Raw genomic sequence first — 21,219 nt, forward strand, 5'->3', positions numbered from 1 at the left:
TTGAGTAGGAAAACTGGACCTGAACAATTAATGTGATGCTTGTGTATTTAAATTTACCTGAACAACTCATTGCTCGCTCTTAATCCCTTTTTAATATTCAGCATGACACAAGTTTTCAGGAGAGCACTCCAAAAAAGATAGGTGATGAAAAAGGATGTTTCAGTTGGACAGGGGAAAAGAAAGAAAGAAAGAAAGAAAGAAAGAAAGAAAGAAAGAAAGAAAGAAAGAAAGAAAGAAAGAAAGAAAGAAAGAAAGAAAGAAAGAAAGAAAGGAAAGAAAGAAAGAAAGAAAGAAAGAAAGAAAGAAAGAAAGAAAGAAAGAAAAATCCTTTGAACTTCAGAATCTTGTTCTTAACAACACATGCTTATTACAACAAAAATTTACATTGGATAAAGGTAGCACAGAAATTTATTGGAATTGCTTTTTTTTTTTTCCTTAATCCAATATATGCTTTAAGCTCCCCTTACCAAACAAGGGAACTGAAGTATCAGTTGGCTCTCTAGAACAAAAGAAAAAATCCAATGATGTAACACAGAGAAGAGCTGGATCCTCAGTCAATATTAGTCATCACAGTTTCGATGAAGGTCATAGCTATGTGTCACCCTGTGCTAACTGAGGACCCAACACAGTGCAGCCACACAAATTCAGGCAAATGACTGCTTTCCAGGAAATTTTATCTGAATCATCCTTCTGAACTCTGGCTAAAGGATTTTTCTTTAACTTAAACTTGAAGTCCTGAAACATTAAAGAACAGTATGCATCAACTTAATTGGAAACAGTTTTGCCTCAACATATCCTTTGTTTGTTCAACGACTTAGAGAGAGGAAAAGCCCCTGCTTTGAAGCACTGTGACAACTTAAGATAAATTTCATGTTACTTTTCTAACAGTGTATAGCTGAAAACATACTTCAACACAGACTGTAATCTAATTCTGGGTAGAGCTGTGTCTAACCCACAAGTCTCAATCTCAGCATTCCCGAGTCTTGAAGAAATTCTGTCCCTAGCCCATTCAAAACCATACCTTTACCATCTCTTGTGCATTCCTCTTCGTTACACTAATGTCAGGAAGGGAGGAAGAGAGGGAGGGAAAGAGGGAGGGAGGGAGGGAGGGAGGGAGGGAGGAAGGGAGGGAGGAAGGGAGGGAGGGAAGGGAAGGAAGAGATGGAAGGGAGGGAGAGATGGAAGGGAGGGAGAGATGGAAGGAAGGAAGGAAGGAAGGAAGGAAGGAAGGAAGGAAGGAAGGAAGGAAGGAAGGAAGGAAGGAAGGAAGGAAGGAAGGAAGGAAGGAAGGAAGGAAGGAAGGAAGGAAAGGCTCCAAACACTGTAGTCCCTATTTTTATGACAGATTTTCAAAAGTTCTTTTTCTCATCTCAAAGATATTTCCGTTTAGGCACCCATTTGCATGCCTAAATGGGAACGTATCTCCATTTGAAATCTCTCTCCCAGTCTGGGTGCTAATGCTGTTTCGGAGCGAGGCCATATGCGAGTTGCCCAAGGTCACAGAGGAAGTCTCTTGAAGAGCCAGAAATTTGAACCAACTTCTCCTGTGCCCTAACCACAAGTCTATCCTTCCTCTCCATAACAACACAGTGTATTTCTTTGTTAAATTTCTCTCTAGTTAGACATAATGGGCCTTTTTCTTTATTCATACATAATGGCAATATGAAATCAGAAGATTGACACTTGTCATTCACAGGGAATGTTTTTTTTCCTCTTTCCCCCAAAATACAAACACCACTTAGCAGATTGTCATTGGTGGATGACACTAGGACCTCTGTGTTTTATATTTTTTTCCAGCAGCCTAACAAGAGTAAATTGCCCTTTATTTTTATTTTTCATAATAAAACAAGAAGTTGACGACTTGCAGATCCCAGACACAAAGTATTATTCCCCTTTCACACATAACCTTTACTGAACACAAAAGAAAAATGGGGAAAAAACAAACAAACAAACAAACAAACAAAACAAACAAACTTTTTGGTCAAGAAAATCAAGTTAACAACAGGGATTTGTATAACATCCCTCCACTGCTCCTGATACCATGTGAAGAATTAAGTACTAGAGTACTAGTCAGTAGCCACTGGCTACCAAAACATGCGAGTAACCTTACGTGTCCCTGGCAAGACATGTGGAGTAGAACAGCATCAAGTGGAAAACCCAAGCAGAGTAATGCATTTTCTGTTGCCACATCTCCATTTTATTTGGAGGGACACGTTCACCCTTTTAAGCTCTGGAGACCATAGTTGGATGTCATTCTATGAACCAAATTATAGATATTCATTGTATCAGACAAATAAAAGAATGCATGTGAGAAATGCCAGTCATACAGAAATCCATTCATCTTTGAGTTACTATTTTTGCATTCATTTCATTTGGGCCGTTTTTGAATCCAGTTTCTTCAAACCCTGCCCTCTTCTACATGACCTTTTTGATCAATAGTCCTTTGTTGTGCTGCAAGGCCTTGGCAGCAGAGGACAGAATGACTACAGCTAATCCTTATCTAACATTTACCTTTAAGCTCTTTGGGTCTTGGCAGAGGTTTGAGCCATTCGTTTTGTTTAGGTTTTGTAACTAAATGATGAGCACTGTGTTGTTTGAGAATGTGGTCTCCTCAGGAGATCCTAGAGTTTGTGGCTGGTGTTCCCCCCTCTTCCTGCAGTCACCACCACCTCCAGCCAAGAGAGTACTTGCATTCTGCTGCTTCGTCACCTCAGAAATTAGCAGATTACCTCAGCTCTTTGATATATCTTTTGGCAAGTCAGAAAAATTTGGGTTGCCAACTATTTTTGTGTGGAAAGCAGGTCTCTCCCTGTCCTTTTAAGTATAGAAGACATTTTTTGTGGGGAGAGAACTCAGAAAGTCTCTGTCCGACTCTGCAGTTGCCTGTCATTAAAAAAAAAAAAAAAAAAAAAGCCTCCATCGATTCTTTGTCACTACACTGTCTTCTCACAGGAGTTTAAATGACAAAAATTTGTGTCCAATTTTCAGATGAAAAATCAATGTGAAAAATCAATGTGAAACTTTCTGTACTCCCTGCCCTCAAGAAAGTTTGTTACCCAATACTAAAGGCTATTTTCCAGACACTGCAGTGTAATACTGCTGCCCCAGTAGCCCGTAGAGCAAAACCATTAGACACACAGGAGCTCCTGCCCCCGTCCCCAGCAATTTTATCTCAACAAGTACTTCATTTAAGCAAACAGTCTAAAGCGTGATTCATACCCCAGTAAGACAATTATTTGGAACTTGGAGGTCTGCTACAACTGACCACAGCAAGGCAAGGCTTCATAATAAGCCAAGTACCACAACTGCAGATGCAAACCAAATACCCCCATAGATAGACAATGTGCTGAGTAACAAAGCTGGCTGCTTTCTTCCCAAAAGAGGGGGTGGTGGATGTCTATACCAAAAGCTAAACAAAGAGCTCAGTGAGCTCTCAGCACATGAAAACCATTGACAGCTCCGCAGGAGCTGTGGAAGAAGGCCACCAGGCTCAGGCAGGAGCAGAGCTGCACAGGGATCTTGAATGCCATCAGCTCTGCTGGCAGGACAGCCACATCCACCAGCCTGCCTGAGTCTCCATACAAGGCTCGGCTGGTACAGATCTTGAGGACATCCAGGGGCCGGGAAGGGACCCCAGCAGCCCTTGGAGTCAAACATACATGCACATCAGGGTTTGTTGATAGTTGGATATCCTTGGGCTCAGCATTTCTGTAGCAGCCAGGTTTGCCCCTTTTCCAACCTTAACTTAGAATTTTCTCTGGAGCAAAGTTTCACTGAATTTCAGAGTCCTCTGAGTATACATCAGAACTGCAAAGTAAAGCTGCAAGAAGGTATTTGGCTTTATTTATTTATTTATTTATTTATTTATTTATTTATTGTTAGCTTGTATACGGTTAAAAAGGCCTCATGCAAAGTTTGAACTGGTCATTAAAATGACTTCTAAGCTTACTGTGAAATACATTGAGATCTTAACAAACAAACAAATAAACAAACAACAACAACAGAACACATATTACTCAGTCTTGCCCTTTTCCCCTCTCTGACAGCAACTGCTGAAAAGGTGCAAGTTACCAACTTCTGAAATACTACATAAATACCCTAAAATAAATCCAGGATCTATACCTAAGGAGATATAACCAAGTGAAACTCACTTTCAGCTTCACAATGTGCAGTAATGCATCAGTGAGTGACTGATATATATTGCTGATGAAAGGGAGGGGAAAAAAAAACACAGAAGAAAAAGCCTTTTCACAGTTCAATAGAAAGTTACAATATTTGAGAAATGAATAAGGAGTCACGTAATGGCTTTGCAGCTTTTGAACTTTCACATGTTTCAGATTTTTCTAATGCTTATGCGGATTAAAGAGATTCACATCTCAATGGCTGGGGCAACTCACATTTTTTCTGGATCAGGTTTAATGCTTTCCACACTGTAAAAATTTCACTTTGTATGAACACACCCTGAATATAAGGAGTTTTTCATACTTAGGCGTGTGTTTTACAGTATGTTTCTTTTTATGTTAACCCTGTCAAAGGGCATGATGTCTGGATCATAAGAATGATCAACTTCTTCAATTTCACACATCAATACACTGGGCCTTTTGGGCATGCTTTTCTTCCCAGACCCCAAAAATAAATTAAAGGGAGGAAAAATGTCAAGATACAATAAACTAGAAGACATCCACATTTTCTTACTTCTGTGTATTATCTCAACCTGGACCCCAGAATAAAAAGGAGAACCATTTATTTCAGTAATGTGCAAAGTTCACGGTTTTAAAGCTACAGCCGCACCCTTTTCATCTCTTTTAAAGATATTTCAAAGCAGGATTGTGGGACCCAAAGAAAGAGAAGAATCTCTGATGTCCAGCCAGTTCAGCCAGAAAAACACTGCATTTTCTACCCTTTGACAAAGGATTAAGGAGTGACAAAAAGCCACTTCATCCTCTCTTAAAAAAAAGTGTGTGTGTGTGTGCTTGAATATGATACATATTCTAACTGCTACCAGGAAGGTATGGGTACTATCTAGTATCAAGAAATAATCACAGGCCTCATAAAAGCCAGAGAATGTCAAATCTTTAAGGCTCAACAGCAAGGGTAACCAAATGTTTAAAAACATTTTCACGCAATAGGAATGACAACCCAAAATGTTGTGGCCTTTGCAGAACTGAATTTAATGGATGAACAGAGGAATTTGGTTTTAGTTGTAGTCCCACAGACTAAGATAATTTCAGAAAAAGCTAACAAAAAGGGTGTAAGAGGAAAGAGGAGGTTGGACATTGACATTAGGAAGAGGAAGATTATTTGGATAATAATTGTAGGTATGCCCATTTGGGGTATTTCTGGAAGAAAAGAAAAAAAAAAGAGAGACAAAAAAAATGTTCTGATGGCTTTTGTTTATGAAAGCAAAATTGCATACTTGCTGTGTAAAATAAAGCACATGGCTGCAAAACTACCTGAAAAATATGTTTCATTTCTATCACCAGTTTCTCATTCATATAGGAATTGACAGGTTCTGATTTCTGACCATCTAACTTTGGCCTAAAAACCAATGTAAATAAATAAAAATTGTATACACTTTTCACCAAAAGAACAATTTTTATATATAAAACCATAGGTTTTACAGACAACAACTACATTTGAAAACAAACTTATCTTTTTACCTTGGGAAATAACCAAGAAAGTGCTTTTCTGGGACTTCTACATTCCATAGGGACATTTATTAGTGAATTTCTGACTATGTTCGGTTAATTTCATTGAATCTAAGCAATTGTAACCACCAAAACAGTTTTAAAATATCACATTATGGAATTTCTTTTCTTCAATAATACAGCAATTTCTCATGAAGTATCATCAGATGATGTTATTTTCTCCTAAAGCTTTTCAGATCTACTGGTATGTCAAAGTATGCTGGAATAATGTCTTAAAATTCAAATATTTTTCAGGAGGTATCGTGTGTTCAGCATTTTCATTGCTTATGTCCACTTTTCAGCCTACAGGTTTGAGGTACAACAGAAGTTTTGGTAATACAAGGTATTAAAGACTAGTGAATACATGCATCATAAATACATATAGGAGCTTTGAGCTGACTCATTAAGGGTGAAAAAAAAAAACACATAACACTGTACTTATTAGAGATTTTCTCCCTGAGAAAACAGTGCCTTTTTTTTTTTTCTATTTTGTTCTCCTCCTGATGTTATTTGCAGTGTTGCAAGCAAGCAATTGCAGCAAGCCTAGAGTATAACTGTTCGTTGGTCCACATCACTATGCAGCACTGGAATACAGCCAAAAATTCACTGCCTGAGATTTATTTTAGTTTTCTCTGTAACAGAAAAGACCATCTTAGAAATCTTAAACTACAGAACACTGTTGCTCCAAAATCCTGGCTACCTTCTGATTATTTTGCATGCTCTGAACTCCCATTAAAGTCAATACTAATATGAGGCAGCCAGGACTGCCTAAGGCTATCAAAAAGCCAAGGTTTATGGGTGAGAGATGTTTTGAATAAAGGTTATTACCTCTCCTTCCAGACACCACCAAACTGAAAACAGTGGTAATCTGGCTGAGCAAAGAAGGCAACCAACTGTTGTCAACACTTGAAGCCTTGGAGAATCTCTTTGAAGAGCTGGATAAGCAGGTGCTGTGCCCCAGTCAGCACAGCTCTCCAACCAATCCACCAGGCCCCAGCTTTTACTCAGTTCCACAGCTCTGATTTTAGATCATCTACTGTGTTTGAAAACACACAAGCAATCAGATCTGCACAGCATTATTTTCCCGTTCTGCTTCTTAGGAATGTATCATAACATGAGTATCTGCTTTGTGAAATCAAACATCATCTGTCTGCTTGGGGCCCTTGGCTTGCCATTCGCTTTCTTCTTCTAAACGAAATGAGATTACTCTCATAAAGCGAAAGAAAATATTTTGGAGGGCAGTGCTTAATATTCATGTCTTCTGTTTTATTCTCAAGTTCAGCTAACCTCGTATTAAATTTGAACTGACACTACAAATATAGTTTATTTATTTATTTTATATTTGCAAGTATCTCTTCAGTACCACAAAAATATTAGGAATAGTGAATATAAGGCCAAGACAACTCTAACCACAAGACAAGTGTGCTACTCACTGGCTGTTACACAAAACACTTGATGGGTACATGATCAACTGACTGTGACAGAGCAAATAAGGCACTGAAAACTCACAAGAATAGAGTTAAGCAAAAACTAGAGGGAAAAGGATATAATCTTGCCAATAATTAGAGGAAAAAACAAACAAAACAAAACAAAAAAAACTGAACTTATGGTCTCATCTGTAGGTTGTAAACAACCATAAGATTGAGTTTCAAAGGAGTAATACAGACAGCATAGCACTGCTGAAGATGACTTAACAATTTAGCTCAGGTAAAATGGTGTGTATGTTCCTGCTTGTGCATACATGCAGGAACTGCAAGTGAGAGCTATAATGCATTGGCATCGTTAGAGGTCATGAACAGGAGATTAATGCAAAGATTCATCAGCCATGTTTCAGCCATAACCAAACCAGGTTTGCAGCACAGTGTGCCACCTCCTCCATTCTGCCTCTGTTCTCTGAGGGGTACAGCATTGCACAAAATCTATCACCAGCAGTCTTCTAATAAGTGCTATTATTTCAAATGCCTCCAAATTTGAAGTATCCAAAAAACTTTAACCTCAGAAATTACCGTGTCTTTCAGGCCAATAACAAAGCAAACAAACAAATAACAACAGTAACAACAATAACAACAACAACAAAAGACAAACCTAGACGCAACTGTGGTATAAAATAATTACTTAATCGAACATGGGTGTGAGTGCTGCTTACATAACACCAAAGTGCCAAAAAAAAAAAAAAAAGGCAAGAAATACACTGTTAACTTCAGTGATGATAACAGCATAAGTCACTAGAGAGCCAGAAAGCATTTCCTTTTGAAGACTGCTTTCTTCTGCATCTACACTTCTAGGAGCCCTAACTTTGTAAATCAAGACATAAACCACTTTATTCCCTGAGCTGTGCAGCCTGTTAGAGCCTGGACTCTTCTTGGCATATTTTGTTGTTGTTGTTCCATTTCAACAAAACCAAATCCATTTCATGATGAAAGCAGAAGTATATGAAAACAAACAAACAAAAAAAAAAACAAAACCTGTGTATACTGACCCCAACTCAACCTTAGTACTGAAGTGGTATTTCCCCACATTTTCTCACACTCAAAATCAAATTTATGATATATTGGTTAAAAATTTAGGTGCTCAAAGAATGCTCAAAGAATAGAGGAAAACAAAACAAAACAAAAACAAAAACATATAAACACAAACACCACACTTTGGAATGAGAGCAGAGAAAAAGACATGTTCAGTTGCAAATACCAGAAAAGCCTGGCCTCACTGAATGCCAGGATAAAATAGCCTTTGGTTGGAACAGGATCATGATTTCTGTCAAGATATAAGTCTGGATTCACTTTTGAAGTAGGTGTGGCCTAGGAGCAGGAAGGAAGAATTAACTATAATAAAAACTATGTCTCTCTGTCTTAAACAGCCCATCATGCATTTCGTTTTACCTCACTAGTGACTACAAAAAATGCATAAGTGTTTCTGAAATTCGTCTATCTAGTTATATGCTACTTTCCACCATGCTGTCCTTTTTGTTATCTTTATATTACACAGCATCATTTTCTGTTGTTGCTGGTGGTGAATAGGATGACAGACGTAATATGATGGTTATGCTCTGTACTGAAATTGCATTAATTTTATGACAAGCTACTTTCACTGTAAACAAACCAGCACCACACACCTGGAGGCATGGTTTTGGTATTATCCTGAAGCAATTGTGATTACATTCTGTAAAGTATGCTTCAGTGTTGCATTTGTGTAAATTGTGCTTGCGCCTTTTATACACATACACATGCATACTACATGTATACAGCATTTCTGAGTGTATAGGCATGTACGTCCAGGAAAAGCATGAATGTGGGAGCCACAGTAACACTGCTCCTGGCTGAAGGTAATGTTACAGAATTTGTTTCCATGTTAATGGATCACAGCAAAAAATCTCGTAAGGATTATTTTAATCTGTAAAACATTTGTATTCCCTACTGTATTGCAATGAAAGGAATGTGCCAACCACCACTCTTTAAGATATATAATACAATTCATCCTACTTTTGGTTTGAAATTAGAACCAAACCACATTTACTGCAGAAGAACTGATCTTTATGGCCCTGGAAGGAGGTGGAGGCTGGGAGTAAGCTCACTCCTTGCCACTACAATCCTCTCATGGGAATCTAAATGTGCTGTTATATATTCTGTGTCCTCTGATCCTTTTCAGAAAACCAGAAAGCTGTGATGACATCACAAAATGCACAACGAATCCACAACCAGCCAAGACTCCCAGCTCAGAAATACACTGACCACTACAACCATCTCAAATCCACAAATGGAAGAAGGATTTGGTCTCTTTTACTGGAAGAAAAAAAGCATTGCTTGCATACACTACTAGTAAATCAGCACCCGCTTAGCCATCCTAGAGCCTGAAACACAGTATAATAGATCTTTCATATCTCACAGGAGAGGTTGTGGTACAGGAATGTTGAACAATACAACACAATCTTTTGTAGGTAAGCAACTTCTAGGTAGGAGGTGTAAGTTGTTATAACAATAGAAACCTCAGAGGAGATCATCAGAAAATGATTAATATGTTTTTCAAAGGAATGTGCACAATCAACAATCTTTTCAAGAGACATATTTCAAAATCCTCTGGTGCCCTCTTTCTTATATTTTACACACAGAGAGAGCTCAGATTTTGTTTTTGTTTAATTAATTCCATATTTCTGTTACTTATAATTACCCAAAGCATTATGATCATATTATTCACACATTCATTTATTTGGAATAATTTCCATTAAAGAGACTTTCAGAATAGTAACCTAATGTTGAATACGTATTCTGGTGCATTTTTCATGTTTAATATGTCACTCGATGGTTTGCTAAACCATCTGATTTGATGTTTGTTTTAAATGTTCACTGCACTGAAATCTCAAACAAACATCAAGGATATAATTCTTTTCCACAGAGTATATGCTTGATATTGTTTCTTGATTTTCTTTGGACGAGAACTTTCTTTCTTAGCATGAATATGCCAAAATAAGATAATACCCAACACATTTTTCTAGAAAAGAGGGTTCCCATGAAACGAATACAATATTGCACAGTAATTTTGATTTGCTGAAGTCCAAGCCAGCTAATATTCCAGGTGAACTGTGTAAAACTACAACTGACTACAACCAACAGGGGCCAGACCCTCAACAGACAATTACACACAAAGGCTGGCTGCTGCCTACCCTCCCAAAAGGAAAGTTGCCTCTTCCTCCCAGAAGGAACTGACTTCCACACCAGTATTTCATTTTTGTTAGAAAGAGGCTGCCCACTTGAATACCAGCACCAAAGGCACATTGGGAGGGGCTGAACCTGTCTGTGATTTGATCCTTCTCTCCGAGAACTGGTTCATCACAGGAAAAACAAGCAGGGAGCGCAAGGGGAAACTCAGCAGAAAGCACAACACAGAGTTAAGTTTGGAAGATGGACCAAACTGAAAACCCAGGTGGGATGCCACAGCCACTGACAGCACCACACAGGAAAGCAGAGCAAGAGATCAGGCTTTGATCAAGAGAATACTGGGAGAAGTGGGTCCTGCCGTGGGACCAACACTGCGGTTTCACTTTCTGGAGTTACATCTGGGACAGACGGAGAAAAAAGCAAGAAGGAACACAGATGCTGGGCTTCAGATAGTGCCTCTCTTCATTTTCTCTCCTCTAAAAATCTGTCAATCCATGGGACTGCCAGGAAGGAGCAGATACGTAAGAGCTGTGTGTTTCAGGAATGAATCACAGACAGGAAAGAGGTGCAGGAATTCAAATCTGTATGAATTGAATGCTTTTGCTTCAGCCACAAAACACGTTCAAAAGCATGTCTCCATTTTCAGTTGCTTCCTCTTCATACCTTTCACAGAAACTCCAGGGGCCAAGGTAGGGGGTCGGGAAGCTCTGTGTCCAGGGAGACTTCTGGCTGTCTAGACAGACCTGAAGGCTGCTCACACCGCTCTGAAAGGTGTCTCATTCATCCAAATATTTCAAATGAAACTCTTTCAGACACAAATGAGCTCACTACTCAGCACTGAGTCACATTTTTATTTCACATATACAAAGACTTCCAAGTCCGTCTCCACCATCCCCAGCTGTTGAAAAGTCACCATGCTTTGAGTGTGACATCATGAGGTGTTGCCATGAAAATCAATTTAAAATTATAAGCACTAAATTCTAATTCCTCTACATGGTAAAGGATCATACAGGGGGGAATTGCAGTTTAAACAAAGATCTTCAATAATTAGTGATAACAACATAGGAAATATTCATAATTACATCAAAGAATTCTTCACTGAGTATTGTTTTTATTTGCTTCCTGAGGGATCAGAGTTCTCTGAAAAGACATGACTATTTTAAGCAGGTGTAGATAAATAAAAAATGGCTATCAAGAGAATCCAACTTCAAACTGAAGCTGGAAAAATACTCCACAGTCCAGAAGAGGTTATCTAATCAATCTGTTTACAGGCCAATTGTCAGATCTCTGCTAGGTGGTGTACGTTGGTAGTGTGTAAGCATCTTTTCAGATGAACATGGCACACTACACTACAGTACACCCCAAGTGTCTGCCTCTGCATATAGGAGACAAAGTCTGGGGATTAATTTCATCCACCAGCATAAACACAGGACTAATCTTATGAAGTACAGATAGCTAAAAATAGCCAAGAGCAATGTTATGCAATAAAACCTGGTATATGTTTCCCCTTTCCAGACAAGGGAATCTGACATAGCTTCAAATAAAAAAAGGCAGCAGCCTGAGCAGAATACAAACTATATTCATTTTTTTTCCCCTTCTGAAGAGGTAGAATTTGAATCTCCCATATATTAAAGATGCATGCCCTCTGTTGTACCATTTCAATGACTTATATAGCAAATGATGATCACAAATTCACAGTGCTTCTGTCCTCCCCTGGAAAAAATAAACAAACAAATAAATAAATAAATAAAAGGTAAAAATGAATGGAAATGAACTTTCTTCTGCCCCTTTTTATGCATTTGAGAGACGAAAAAACGAGATAGATAAATCTGCATAATACTGAACTGAATCTCTTTAATTCCAGTCAGCTTTTATCATTCAATCACTGAGTCTGTATGTGGAAAAATTCATGCTAATTCCCCCTAGCAACAGCCTCAGCCTATCAGGGCAAGCCATGCACCATGCAGCTGCCAGCCAGCAAGAATAACTCTAAGTAGGTCAGGCCTGCATTTCTAAAAATGCCACGGTCTAGTAACCCCACTGTCCCGTCTGTCTGCCCTGCCCCATAATAACCTCAATTGCTCGGTGACACAATGACATACTACCCTGTTAGAGCGCAATCAAATCAGGCTGCATTATTCTGCTGCAAGCATCGCTGCTGGATGAAGGACCCATCCAGGGGCAGCATTAATCAGGCAGCCATTCATGTCCACTAGCACTTCACTCTGGAGATGGGGCCTGCATTAATGACCAGCTGTTTGAACGAACACAAACAAAATAATGCCTTCCACCCTGTCGGGTGCACAGAATACGCTATTCTAATCAGGCAGGTTGTGCTCATTGACTAAGTCTAAAATGTAAATTAAACAGCCCCAGACAATGCCAGCTTTTGTAACCTTCTATTAATTAAAGTAAGTATATTTAAATTATGCTACATACAATTCAAAGAGCTATTGGTTTAATATACAGAGTCATCTCCTCCTACAAATTTGTGTTCACAGTCAAAAAAAACAAACGAAACAACAACAACAACAAAAAAACCACCAACAACAAACCCACAACCCACTGTTTGCGTAATGCAATCTACCTATCCTGGTAAATTAAAGAGCGACATAAACAGAGCTGAACTGCACCCGACTTCTGCTGGGAGCAGGGAAACATGCCAGTCTGCTAGAAATTGGGTAACATGAACACAAGCAGAAACGAATGCTGACTATGGTGCGTGGGTATTGATAAAAGCCGTGTAAACATTTTTCAGCCCCAACACAGAGAAAGGCCAGTCAGAACAGATTAAGCACCCCCTGCAATCTCACTGCTTAAGCGCTGCTGAGTTGCCAGCCCAGACCTAAAAATAATGGCAGGGGTCAGAAAGCTCCCCACGGGCTCTGGGCACGTCCCTCGAGGAGCAGACAGCCCCACACTGCCGCGTTCCCAGCGTAGCCCCAGGGACTGCTGTTTGGCTGCAAGATGTTGCACTAAGCCTTTTTTCCACCCCCACCCCCCTAGACCAGAGAAGCCTTAATATAAACCACACCAGACCCACAGTAGGTCTTCTCTGGGGTGGTATTTCAGTATCAAATCTGCAGCGCCAGAGCAGAGTTTCAGCATGCTCGCTTTGTGTTTAATTACACCCTTGCTTTTAAACACCTCCGCGCGGCTGGCCAGCCTCTCCCTTCAGAGCATGCCTCTGTGTCACGCAGCTGCCTGTACAAGACGGAGCCAGGAGAGACATTTTTTAGGATAGACAGCTCATCTGCATTTCTTCTGAAGGATTCACACTTTCACTGGGTGCATGCCCTCTGACAAACCAATAGTTCAGTCTTCAGTTTTGCAGAATGCAGCAAGTCTCGTACATGTAATCCGTCCGCCTCTGATTTACAAATACAGCCGATTCATTAATCCATCTTGCTCTTTCTTGTTTGAGCCAGGCTTGATAACCAGGTTATGACTGTCTTCCTTTGCTTTGTGGCACACATCAGATAGCTATTCTTGGAGAGATACAGTCACTGACGTAACCACGGACTCCTAATTACAAGCTGCTGACATTTTCCTCGTCTCTGCAGCTTTGAAGCTCTGAGTTAAGAGCCACTCTTCCTCCTCCTTGCTTGCTTTAAAACTGCCTGAGTTAGAAGCACAGCAGTTTCAGAAAGGTGCTGGAGTGGTATAAACTCCTTTGCAGAGCCTGCTGTATTGCCAAGGTTGTTTTTCTTTAAGCAAACAGAAAACTACAGTATGGGAGTAATAAGACTCCTTCGCCCCCAGCACAAGAATGTTATCGAACAGCTGGCTAAATATAATCCAACACACAGGGCTGCCTTTGTGGACTGGGTAACAAATAGTGGAAGGGCCAGACAGGCGTCTTGCAGGGTAGCTCACCATGACTATTGGGAAATCCCCTCGTACACATTTTAGGATGACATTATGGTCTACGGATTTGTATAAAAAAAAAAAAAAAAGAAACCTCTTTCTCAGTAGGCAGCTGCTAAAAGCCATGCCAAGCTTCAATAGCTGACTGCAGCATTGTTTCCCCTATTTATGCATTGTTCAGATTTGGGCAACCTGAGCAGCCTGCTGAACTCAATATGCCAGCATGGTGACAAGGCTACCTGTTCTAAAAACATGATCTCTCTGATGCATGTGCAGAAATAAAAAATAAAAATACAACAACCCCAGATACATTTCAGATAAATCCACTGCCAAATGCAAGCGTTGCCTCTTTCCAATAGAGGAAGAATCATTTTTAATTAGAGGCTGATTTTGAAATTCTGAAAAAATGTAAATATAATGCTGACTATAAATGCTCAGTTTACCATTTAGCCATCTGACGACTGTGATAGCCAGCTGGTCTAGAAGTCATCTGGGATGCATTTATTTTGATTAAATTGATCACATTTCTATTTACAGTATAGAATTTTTCACCATACTGAATACAGCTGTGTTTATAAAGATTTTAAGATGGAGAAAAGGAACCTCCCCCCACACACACACAGTTTCTCTCAGCAGTGCAGAAGATTCAGTGCTTCAAGGTGTTAAGCAGAAAGGATCTGCTTTCACATTTCTTAGAATAATTCTGCCTACGTCTGCATTCGCAAAGTGCCATCTCAGTCAGGAAATAGGTGTAGAGCTATGGTTGAAAATAAAAGCTGCTATCAAGTCTGACCCATCAAAATTACAAGCTTCCTCTGTAAACTGGTCAGAAATGTCTTTCTTTCATGTCTGTACATGCTCTCACACATATAAGCACACACACACACACACACAGTGTATGGCTGCTGTTTTCCCTGGGGATATCGCTGCAGCCACCTAGCTCATCAGTTCTCTCCCTGACAGCATCAGGAGTGTTTGAGCTACAATTTACAGTCCCTCCATCCACACATTGCTTTCTTAATTATGCCATCCTCTCTGCAATGAGAATGCACAGATCAGACAAACAGCACACAGCATTTCTTCTTCCTCTGCATTTGCACTCGCTCTCTCGCTCTCTCGCTCTTCCTCCCGTGGCTTTGCCTTAACAGGCAGACACAACCAATACCTTATTTATCCATCTCCAGCACAACGCTGAGGTGAAACCCGACTGCGGCTCTGTGGCTTTCCCCATGTTAATCCTCTGGAGCAGCAGAGGCTGGATTCTTGCTGCTGATGCCCTTGTTGAGCACTGGATTACTTTACATCATATTTCTTTAAGCTTTCACCCACCCCATCCTAGATGAACATGCCTCCTTCCCCGCTCCCAAAAAAAAAAAAAAAGAAAAAGAAAAAAAAAGAAAACCCCAAAACCACCACACATCACAACCCTTTGCTTCCAGAACCAACAGAAAAAAATGTGGCTCCATCGCTCCTCTTCCTTAGCAATGTGCAGACGAGTGAGTCTCAAGTCAGCCAAGCCAGGGTGAAGCACAGGCAGCGAGACTGCAGCAGCCCCAGCAGCAGCAGAAACAGCAGCAGCCGCCCAGGTAAATGGGGGGAAAAGCAGGCTGTGTTGAGAGTGGCGCAGCGCCGTAGCTGTGAGGAAAGACAATCTCGCTTCTTCCGAACAGTGCAGCTTTATGCCTGCAGGAACGGAGAAAAGGGAAGACCCGGAATTAAAAATAGAAGCCGAAACAGTTAAGATGAAATAATAACTATCATAAATGATTGTAACTTTATTTTTTTCTGGGCTTCAGGGTTTTTCAGGGGGGTGTCTTTTCCCCCCCCTCCCCAAAGTCTCCTTTGTTGCTGGATGTTACTGTCCAAGAGTGCGGAGTCACAAAGGCTCACTCTCCAAAGCACAGCGAGACCAGCATCACATGAGAAACCACATGACGCACCCAAATCGGATGCTGATGTGGTCCACTATTTCACTCGGGGGGGAAAAAGCTCAACCGAAACATGCCCCTCTCTAGTGGTTAGAAAGAATTTCCCTTTAAACACACACACACACAAAAAAAAAAAAAAAAAAAAAAAAAAAAGAACAAATAAATATCTCTGTCTTCAACACCAATGCTTCAAGAGGCAGGAGAATGCTGTTCCACAGACACTAGCTGGATGGCAGCAATATTACTTCCAGACTACGTTATTCAAAGCTGATTCCACTTAAGTGAATTCCTGAAAAGCATACTCCATGTCTTCATAACATGAAGAGGCTCAGAAAACCAACTCCATTATCATTCCCTACAATCTGTATCCAAACCTGTGTTCTGAATAATTTATCCAAGACTAATAAGCTGTTTGCCAAGACAACTCCTTTTCTCACTCAGCCCCACACTCACGATCAACTACGGTGAGAAAATGAGGGGTATTCTTTGTTTTCATAACTGGTAATTTTAGCAAATGCACTGTCCCACAAAATAATTAGGAAAAAATGAGCAGTTTTTTTTTTTTTCCTCACTTATGGACACAACAGGGCTCTGTCTGGTTTGCATTCGGTGGCAGTGTTTTCCTAATGTTGCTGACTCAAAAGCTTTCAGTCCAAGTCAATAAGCAAATGCTCTTTCCTACCAATTCCCACAGAGGTGTTGTGCCACAGTGTTAAACACAGCAACATCTGGATACCCTTGGTAGTCCCAAAGTAAGAGTATGTAGCTCCACAATGCTTTTCCCTGTCAGGGCACCAAGCAGTTAACATCCTTGGCTGCTTCACCATCTTGCGTATAGGAGCATGGAACCGAGGGACTGACTGGTTAGCTTGAGAAACAAAAGCAAAAAAGCTGACCTTGGCAATCGATGAAATTGCTGCTGTGTAAAGTTTTCATCCAACAAACACAGCGGTTTGTAGCTTGTTTTACTTCTTGTTTACTTCTAACGTTCAAAATACAGAGCAGGTGGTACACAGTCCTCCATCCCCTTTGTTCGCAAAAGCCGGGCACCACCTTGCAACGCTGTGCTCCCTGGTTCTTTACACTGAAACCGTAGCTGGTGTCAGGGAAATATAAAAAGATAGCTGCACAGCTGTTCTGCACAGGATCCCATTGCAAGCTCCGAAGTTTATGAGATGCAGATAAAGCACACAATTCCCCAGAAGAGAGAGATGCCTAGCACCCAGGTGGGGAACTGAAATCGGAGCAAAACCCAAGTGCTCTATTGTGCCGATTTCAACATTCCCAACTGCTCACGCAATAGCAGATCGCAAAAATTTGCGCAAGGCAGTTCAAGCTTGTTCTCATTGGCTCCCATCGGAAAGGGGCTTTTCAATGGGCTGCACCTTGGACTTGCCTAAATTACACAAAATCCAGTTGTAGTGTTCACCCTCATTGGGAAGCTAGTGTTCAGAAGAGCCTCTGGACTATATATGAAAAAAATCAAAAGATTATCATAGTCATCCAAGGGTATTTTCACAGGTGGTGCAATATCAGCACTGTCAAGTCTTTACTGGAAAATGATATTGGTACACCCAAATTCAGATTGTAGTTAATGGATATGGTATGGTATTTTCAAATACAGCGTCAGCTAATATGGAGAATAAAGGCTTCAGATGGTGTTTTCTCAGTCCAAAAGATAAACATTACTAAGGCGTGGATTCAGTGGAGCAAAATAGGTTACAGGGCTTTCGATTACAAGACCAAAGGAGCTGTCCTGGTGACCACTCTCATTATTCTTAAGCTATAAAACCATTATTATAGTATATCTGAGAATGGATTCTTGTCCATTCTTATTAATTTCTATGATAGATCCACAGGAGTTCTTGACTTTGTGAGCTTATGATTTTTCCCACTTTGTACCAGTAGCTCATTTATCTATTCTGACTCAGAATCACAGATATATTGGTTAGAAGGGTCCTCTGAAGGTCATACAGAGAACCCTCTGTTTAAGCAGGGCTATCACCAACATTACAACAGGTCAGCTGTGACTTTGTCTAGGCAAGTCTTGAAAAAACTCAGGGATGGAGATTCTTTAACCTCTCTGGGTAACCTCTTCCAGTGCTAAACCTCCTTCCCTGGGGAAATATTGCACAGAAGAAGAAGATTTTCTCTCTCTTTTTAACATGCAGGACCTTCACTGCACTGCTAGTAGGAAATACTGAATGACATACATTTCCTAAATCTAACACTGAAGCAGTAGAAGAGAAGTGAAGGAGTCAAGGAATGAAGAAGCTCTTTTCTTACTTGTTTAATCAAGTTCAGCTCAAATCAGTAGCATTTCCCAATTGCCACCATCTTAAACATTAATTGCTTTGATATCTATGCGCTTCCATCTCAAGTATTAACTAAAACAGCAATGACCACCCTAATAACAAGTCCAGTGTTGTCCCATGTGTGCTAACAACGAGAAAAAACAAAGCCCAAATGAATGTGAAACCTGACCTACTCTGTGAAGTCAGAACTAAGGTTGAACCAACATGGTAGCTAGAGGATGCTGCTTCATTCAGAATAAACAGTATAATATGCATTTTTTTAAACAGACCTGAAAAAGGGGCCCTACAGAATTTGTAAATTTGCCCAGGCTTGTGAAAAACCTCTTATGAGGGTAGTTGTTGTATGTACCTCTAAATATGAGCTAGAGATACACATCCACATTAGATGCAAATGAAGGGAAAGAAGGAAAAAGACTATTACAAAGACAACAACCACTCATTGTTTCTTTAGAAATATAAAAGACTTAGATGAAGTACCTTGTGAGGTAGTTCTCCAGGCACCAAGAGCTTAAAATCTAATTCTTACACTGAGATCCCTTAATATAAACTCCCCATTAAATTCTTTGATAAGAGCATGGGTAACTAACCCTTTCTTTCCTCTTCAAATCTCTAACATAGGTTTTTGCTATGTTCGATACTATTAATACTTGAAGTAATTCATAGGCAGACTAAAGTTACCTAAATGACTCTCTCAGTTGACTTCCACAGCACATTTTCTCCCCTTCCATTCAGTGAGTGAAGAAGACGGAAGATGTCCACATAGAACATATGAGCATACAGGTGGGAATTGCTGGGTGGCACCATTAGCAATTGAGCTCATATGAAAGCAACTGGAAGATGCGGAAAGAACTGGGCCTATTTTGGATGCTGCCTTGGCATAGCTAGTCAATAGTATTTTTCCCATCACCAATTTGGTACCAGTATTTGAAGATCTGTTCTCAGACATTTGGTCATAAATCATGCTTTGTATTTGGGCAGCTTCATGCTAACTTAGCAATACACTAGCTACCTTGGATTTGATGTAACTGTCCACAGGAGACAGGCTTTGGAGCAAAAGTCAGCATCAGAGTAGGCTCTAGATCAGCATGAAGAATTAGACCAATATACAGGCAGCCCAAAATGAGAACAATTCACAACTCTTTAAAAGCTACTGAATGCTATGGAATAATTTCCAGGTGCTTTTCAACGAGATTCAGTATGCTTCTTCGTATGGTTAATTGTCTGATTCATTGACTTTCACTGACAATTAAAGACCGGATCCCAATTCAGCAAGAGTTGCACTGTTAAAGAGAACAAGAGCTAAAGCCCTTTCAGCACCAGACAGTGTTAGGACTCAAATGAAGAAAGCTACCCAAGTGCCTTTAGGGCACCAGCTTTTCCCCTTTGTGAAAAGTCCCTTTGGGGACTGATTTCCTGAAGTCCAAGGAAGCAGAACTTCACATTGGTTAAGCATAGCACCGGCACTGCAAACACTGGACAAAAGTAACATGACTTAGCATAAACAAGAATCTGTCAAATGGTTTCACAAAAAAAAAAAAAAAAATCTTGTTCATTACACCCCAAAACTGACACCACTGTGTGGTACTAAACATTGCCACCCAGGAAGTGGGAACTGAAAAACAGCAGGAAGTTGGAGAAATGCTATAATTTCAGTTGAAACAGAATGCCACTAATAGACAAGTGCATATCATTAAAATGCAGAATTGCTAATTTTGACAGAAAAATATGGTTGCTAAATTCTGCAATGAATGGTCGGTTTGAATGCTTGACGATTCTCAGTGAGTATCAGGGCTTGCGGTTTGTTTTTCAGTGACCCTTCTCTTCAGAATCTGCAGATAGAGAAAGCATTACCATTAAGGTTGAGGTTTCAACCCAAAAGCTAGGCAAAACTTGATGTTTCGCTGAACCTGAAACCCCAAAGTGAACCTCAAGTGTGTAAACGTCATGGACTCAAACCAAAACAAATACGTTAGCCCCACATGAACAAAAACCACAGAGCTGCACATGAGTCTAAGCATTGAGCTGTGATGGCTACTGGCCAAGGCATGAAGTGTCCTTTGCTTTTTGAAGTGCCCTACAACATACTGGTAGATGTTTAGTGACCACAGGATATGTCTAGACATACACTGCCATAGCTTGGAGATGTTCAGGTCTACTTTAACTGAGAGTTCAATTACCAGAAGCAGTTTCTCTACAGTGGACAGAGATCTTCAGGAGGGTAAAATATCCTATAAAAAGTTTTGCATGGCCACAGATAAACTTCTTTGGTACTTGATGGGCTTCTTCAAAGCCATTTCCTGACGGCACCTGGAATGCCGATCTAGCTACTGTCTCATATAAAAAACATGTTTTAGTTGTCCGTTCAGGAAACAAAATAGGCATCAGACTACCTTCTGGTAATTTTCAGTAGAATGTACCATGATCTGCATAGATCATCATAGTAAATGCATGTAAAAAATAGGGAAATGCTTCTTCTGCATTTTCAGCACAGACCTTTATCACAAGAAACTGCTGAAGTGCACAGTGAATCTTTTACATTCATCTGGAGCCAGATCACTGTATTTGAATTCACTGATTATTCAATAGTACTCTTTGAAAATTTTCCCACATTAATTCTAGGATATGTGATAGATAGTTTATTGCAATTATCCTACCAGTCATAGTTCTGCTATGCCAGATAATAGCACTGACCACATATATTTGTATTTGCCAGCTGTTTAATCATAATATTCTGTTCCCAGTGTGAATACCTGCTATTTCAAAATTGAAA

At 40.0% G+C, this 21,219-nt stretch overlaps 1 protein-coding gene across 12 annotated transcripts in view; it reads right to left on the reverse strand.

The window, feature by feature from the left end:
* LOC106038303 (uncharacterized) overlaps positions 1-21,219 on the reverse strand; it is a 289,082-nt gene that overhangs the window by 17,739 nt on the left and 250,124 nt on the right. For 10 of the 12 annotated variants that reach the window (XR_010829283.1, XR_010829282.1, XR_010829280.1 and 7 more), the window contains one exon: positions 15,372-15,889. The exons of 1 other annotated variant lie outside the window; for it this stretch is intronic. Coding sequence is in view for 1 of the 11 variants with exons in the window: in XM_066992062.1 (XP_066848163.1) it covers positions 15,653-15,889 (237 nt within the window). In the remaining 10 variants the exon portion in view is untranslated. The remainder of the gene's footprint in view (positions 1-15,371; positions 15,890-21,219) is intronic. One more of the 12 variants, XM_066992062.1, reaches the window with a different exon arrangement.

Source organism: Anser cygnoides, chromosome 2 (assembly GCF_040182565.1).
Source record: "Anser cygnoides isolate HZ-2024a breed goose chromosome 2, Taihu_goose_T2T_genome, whole genome shotgun sequence".
Classification (NCBI taxonomy): domain Eukaryota; kingdom Metazoa; phylum Chordata; class Aves; order Anseriformes; family Anatidae; genus Anser; species Anser cygnoides.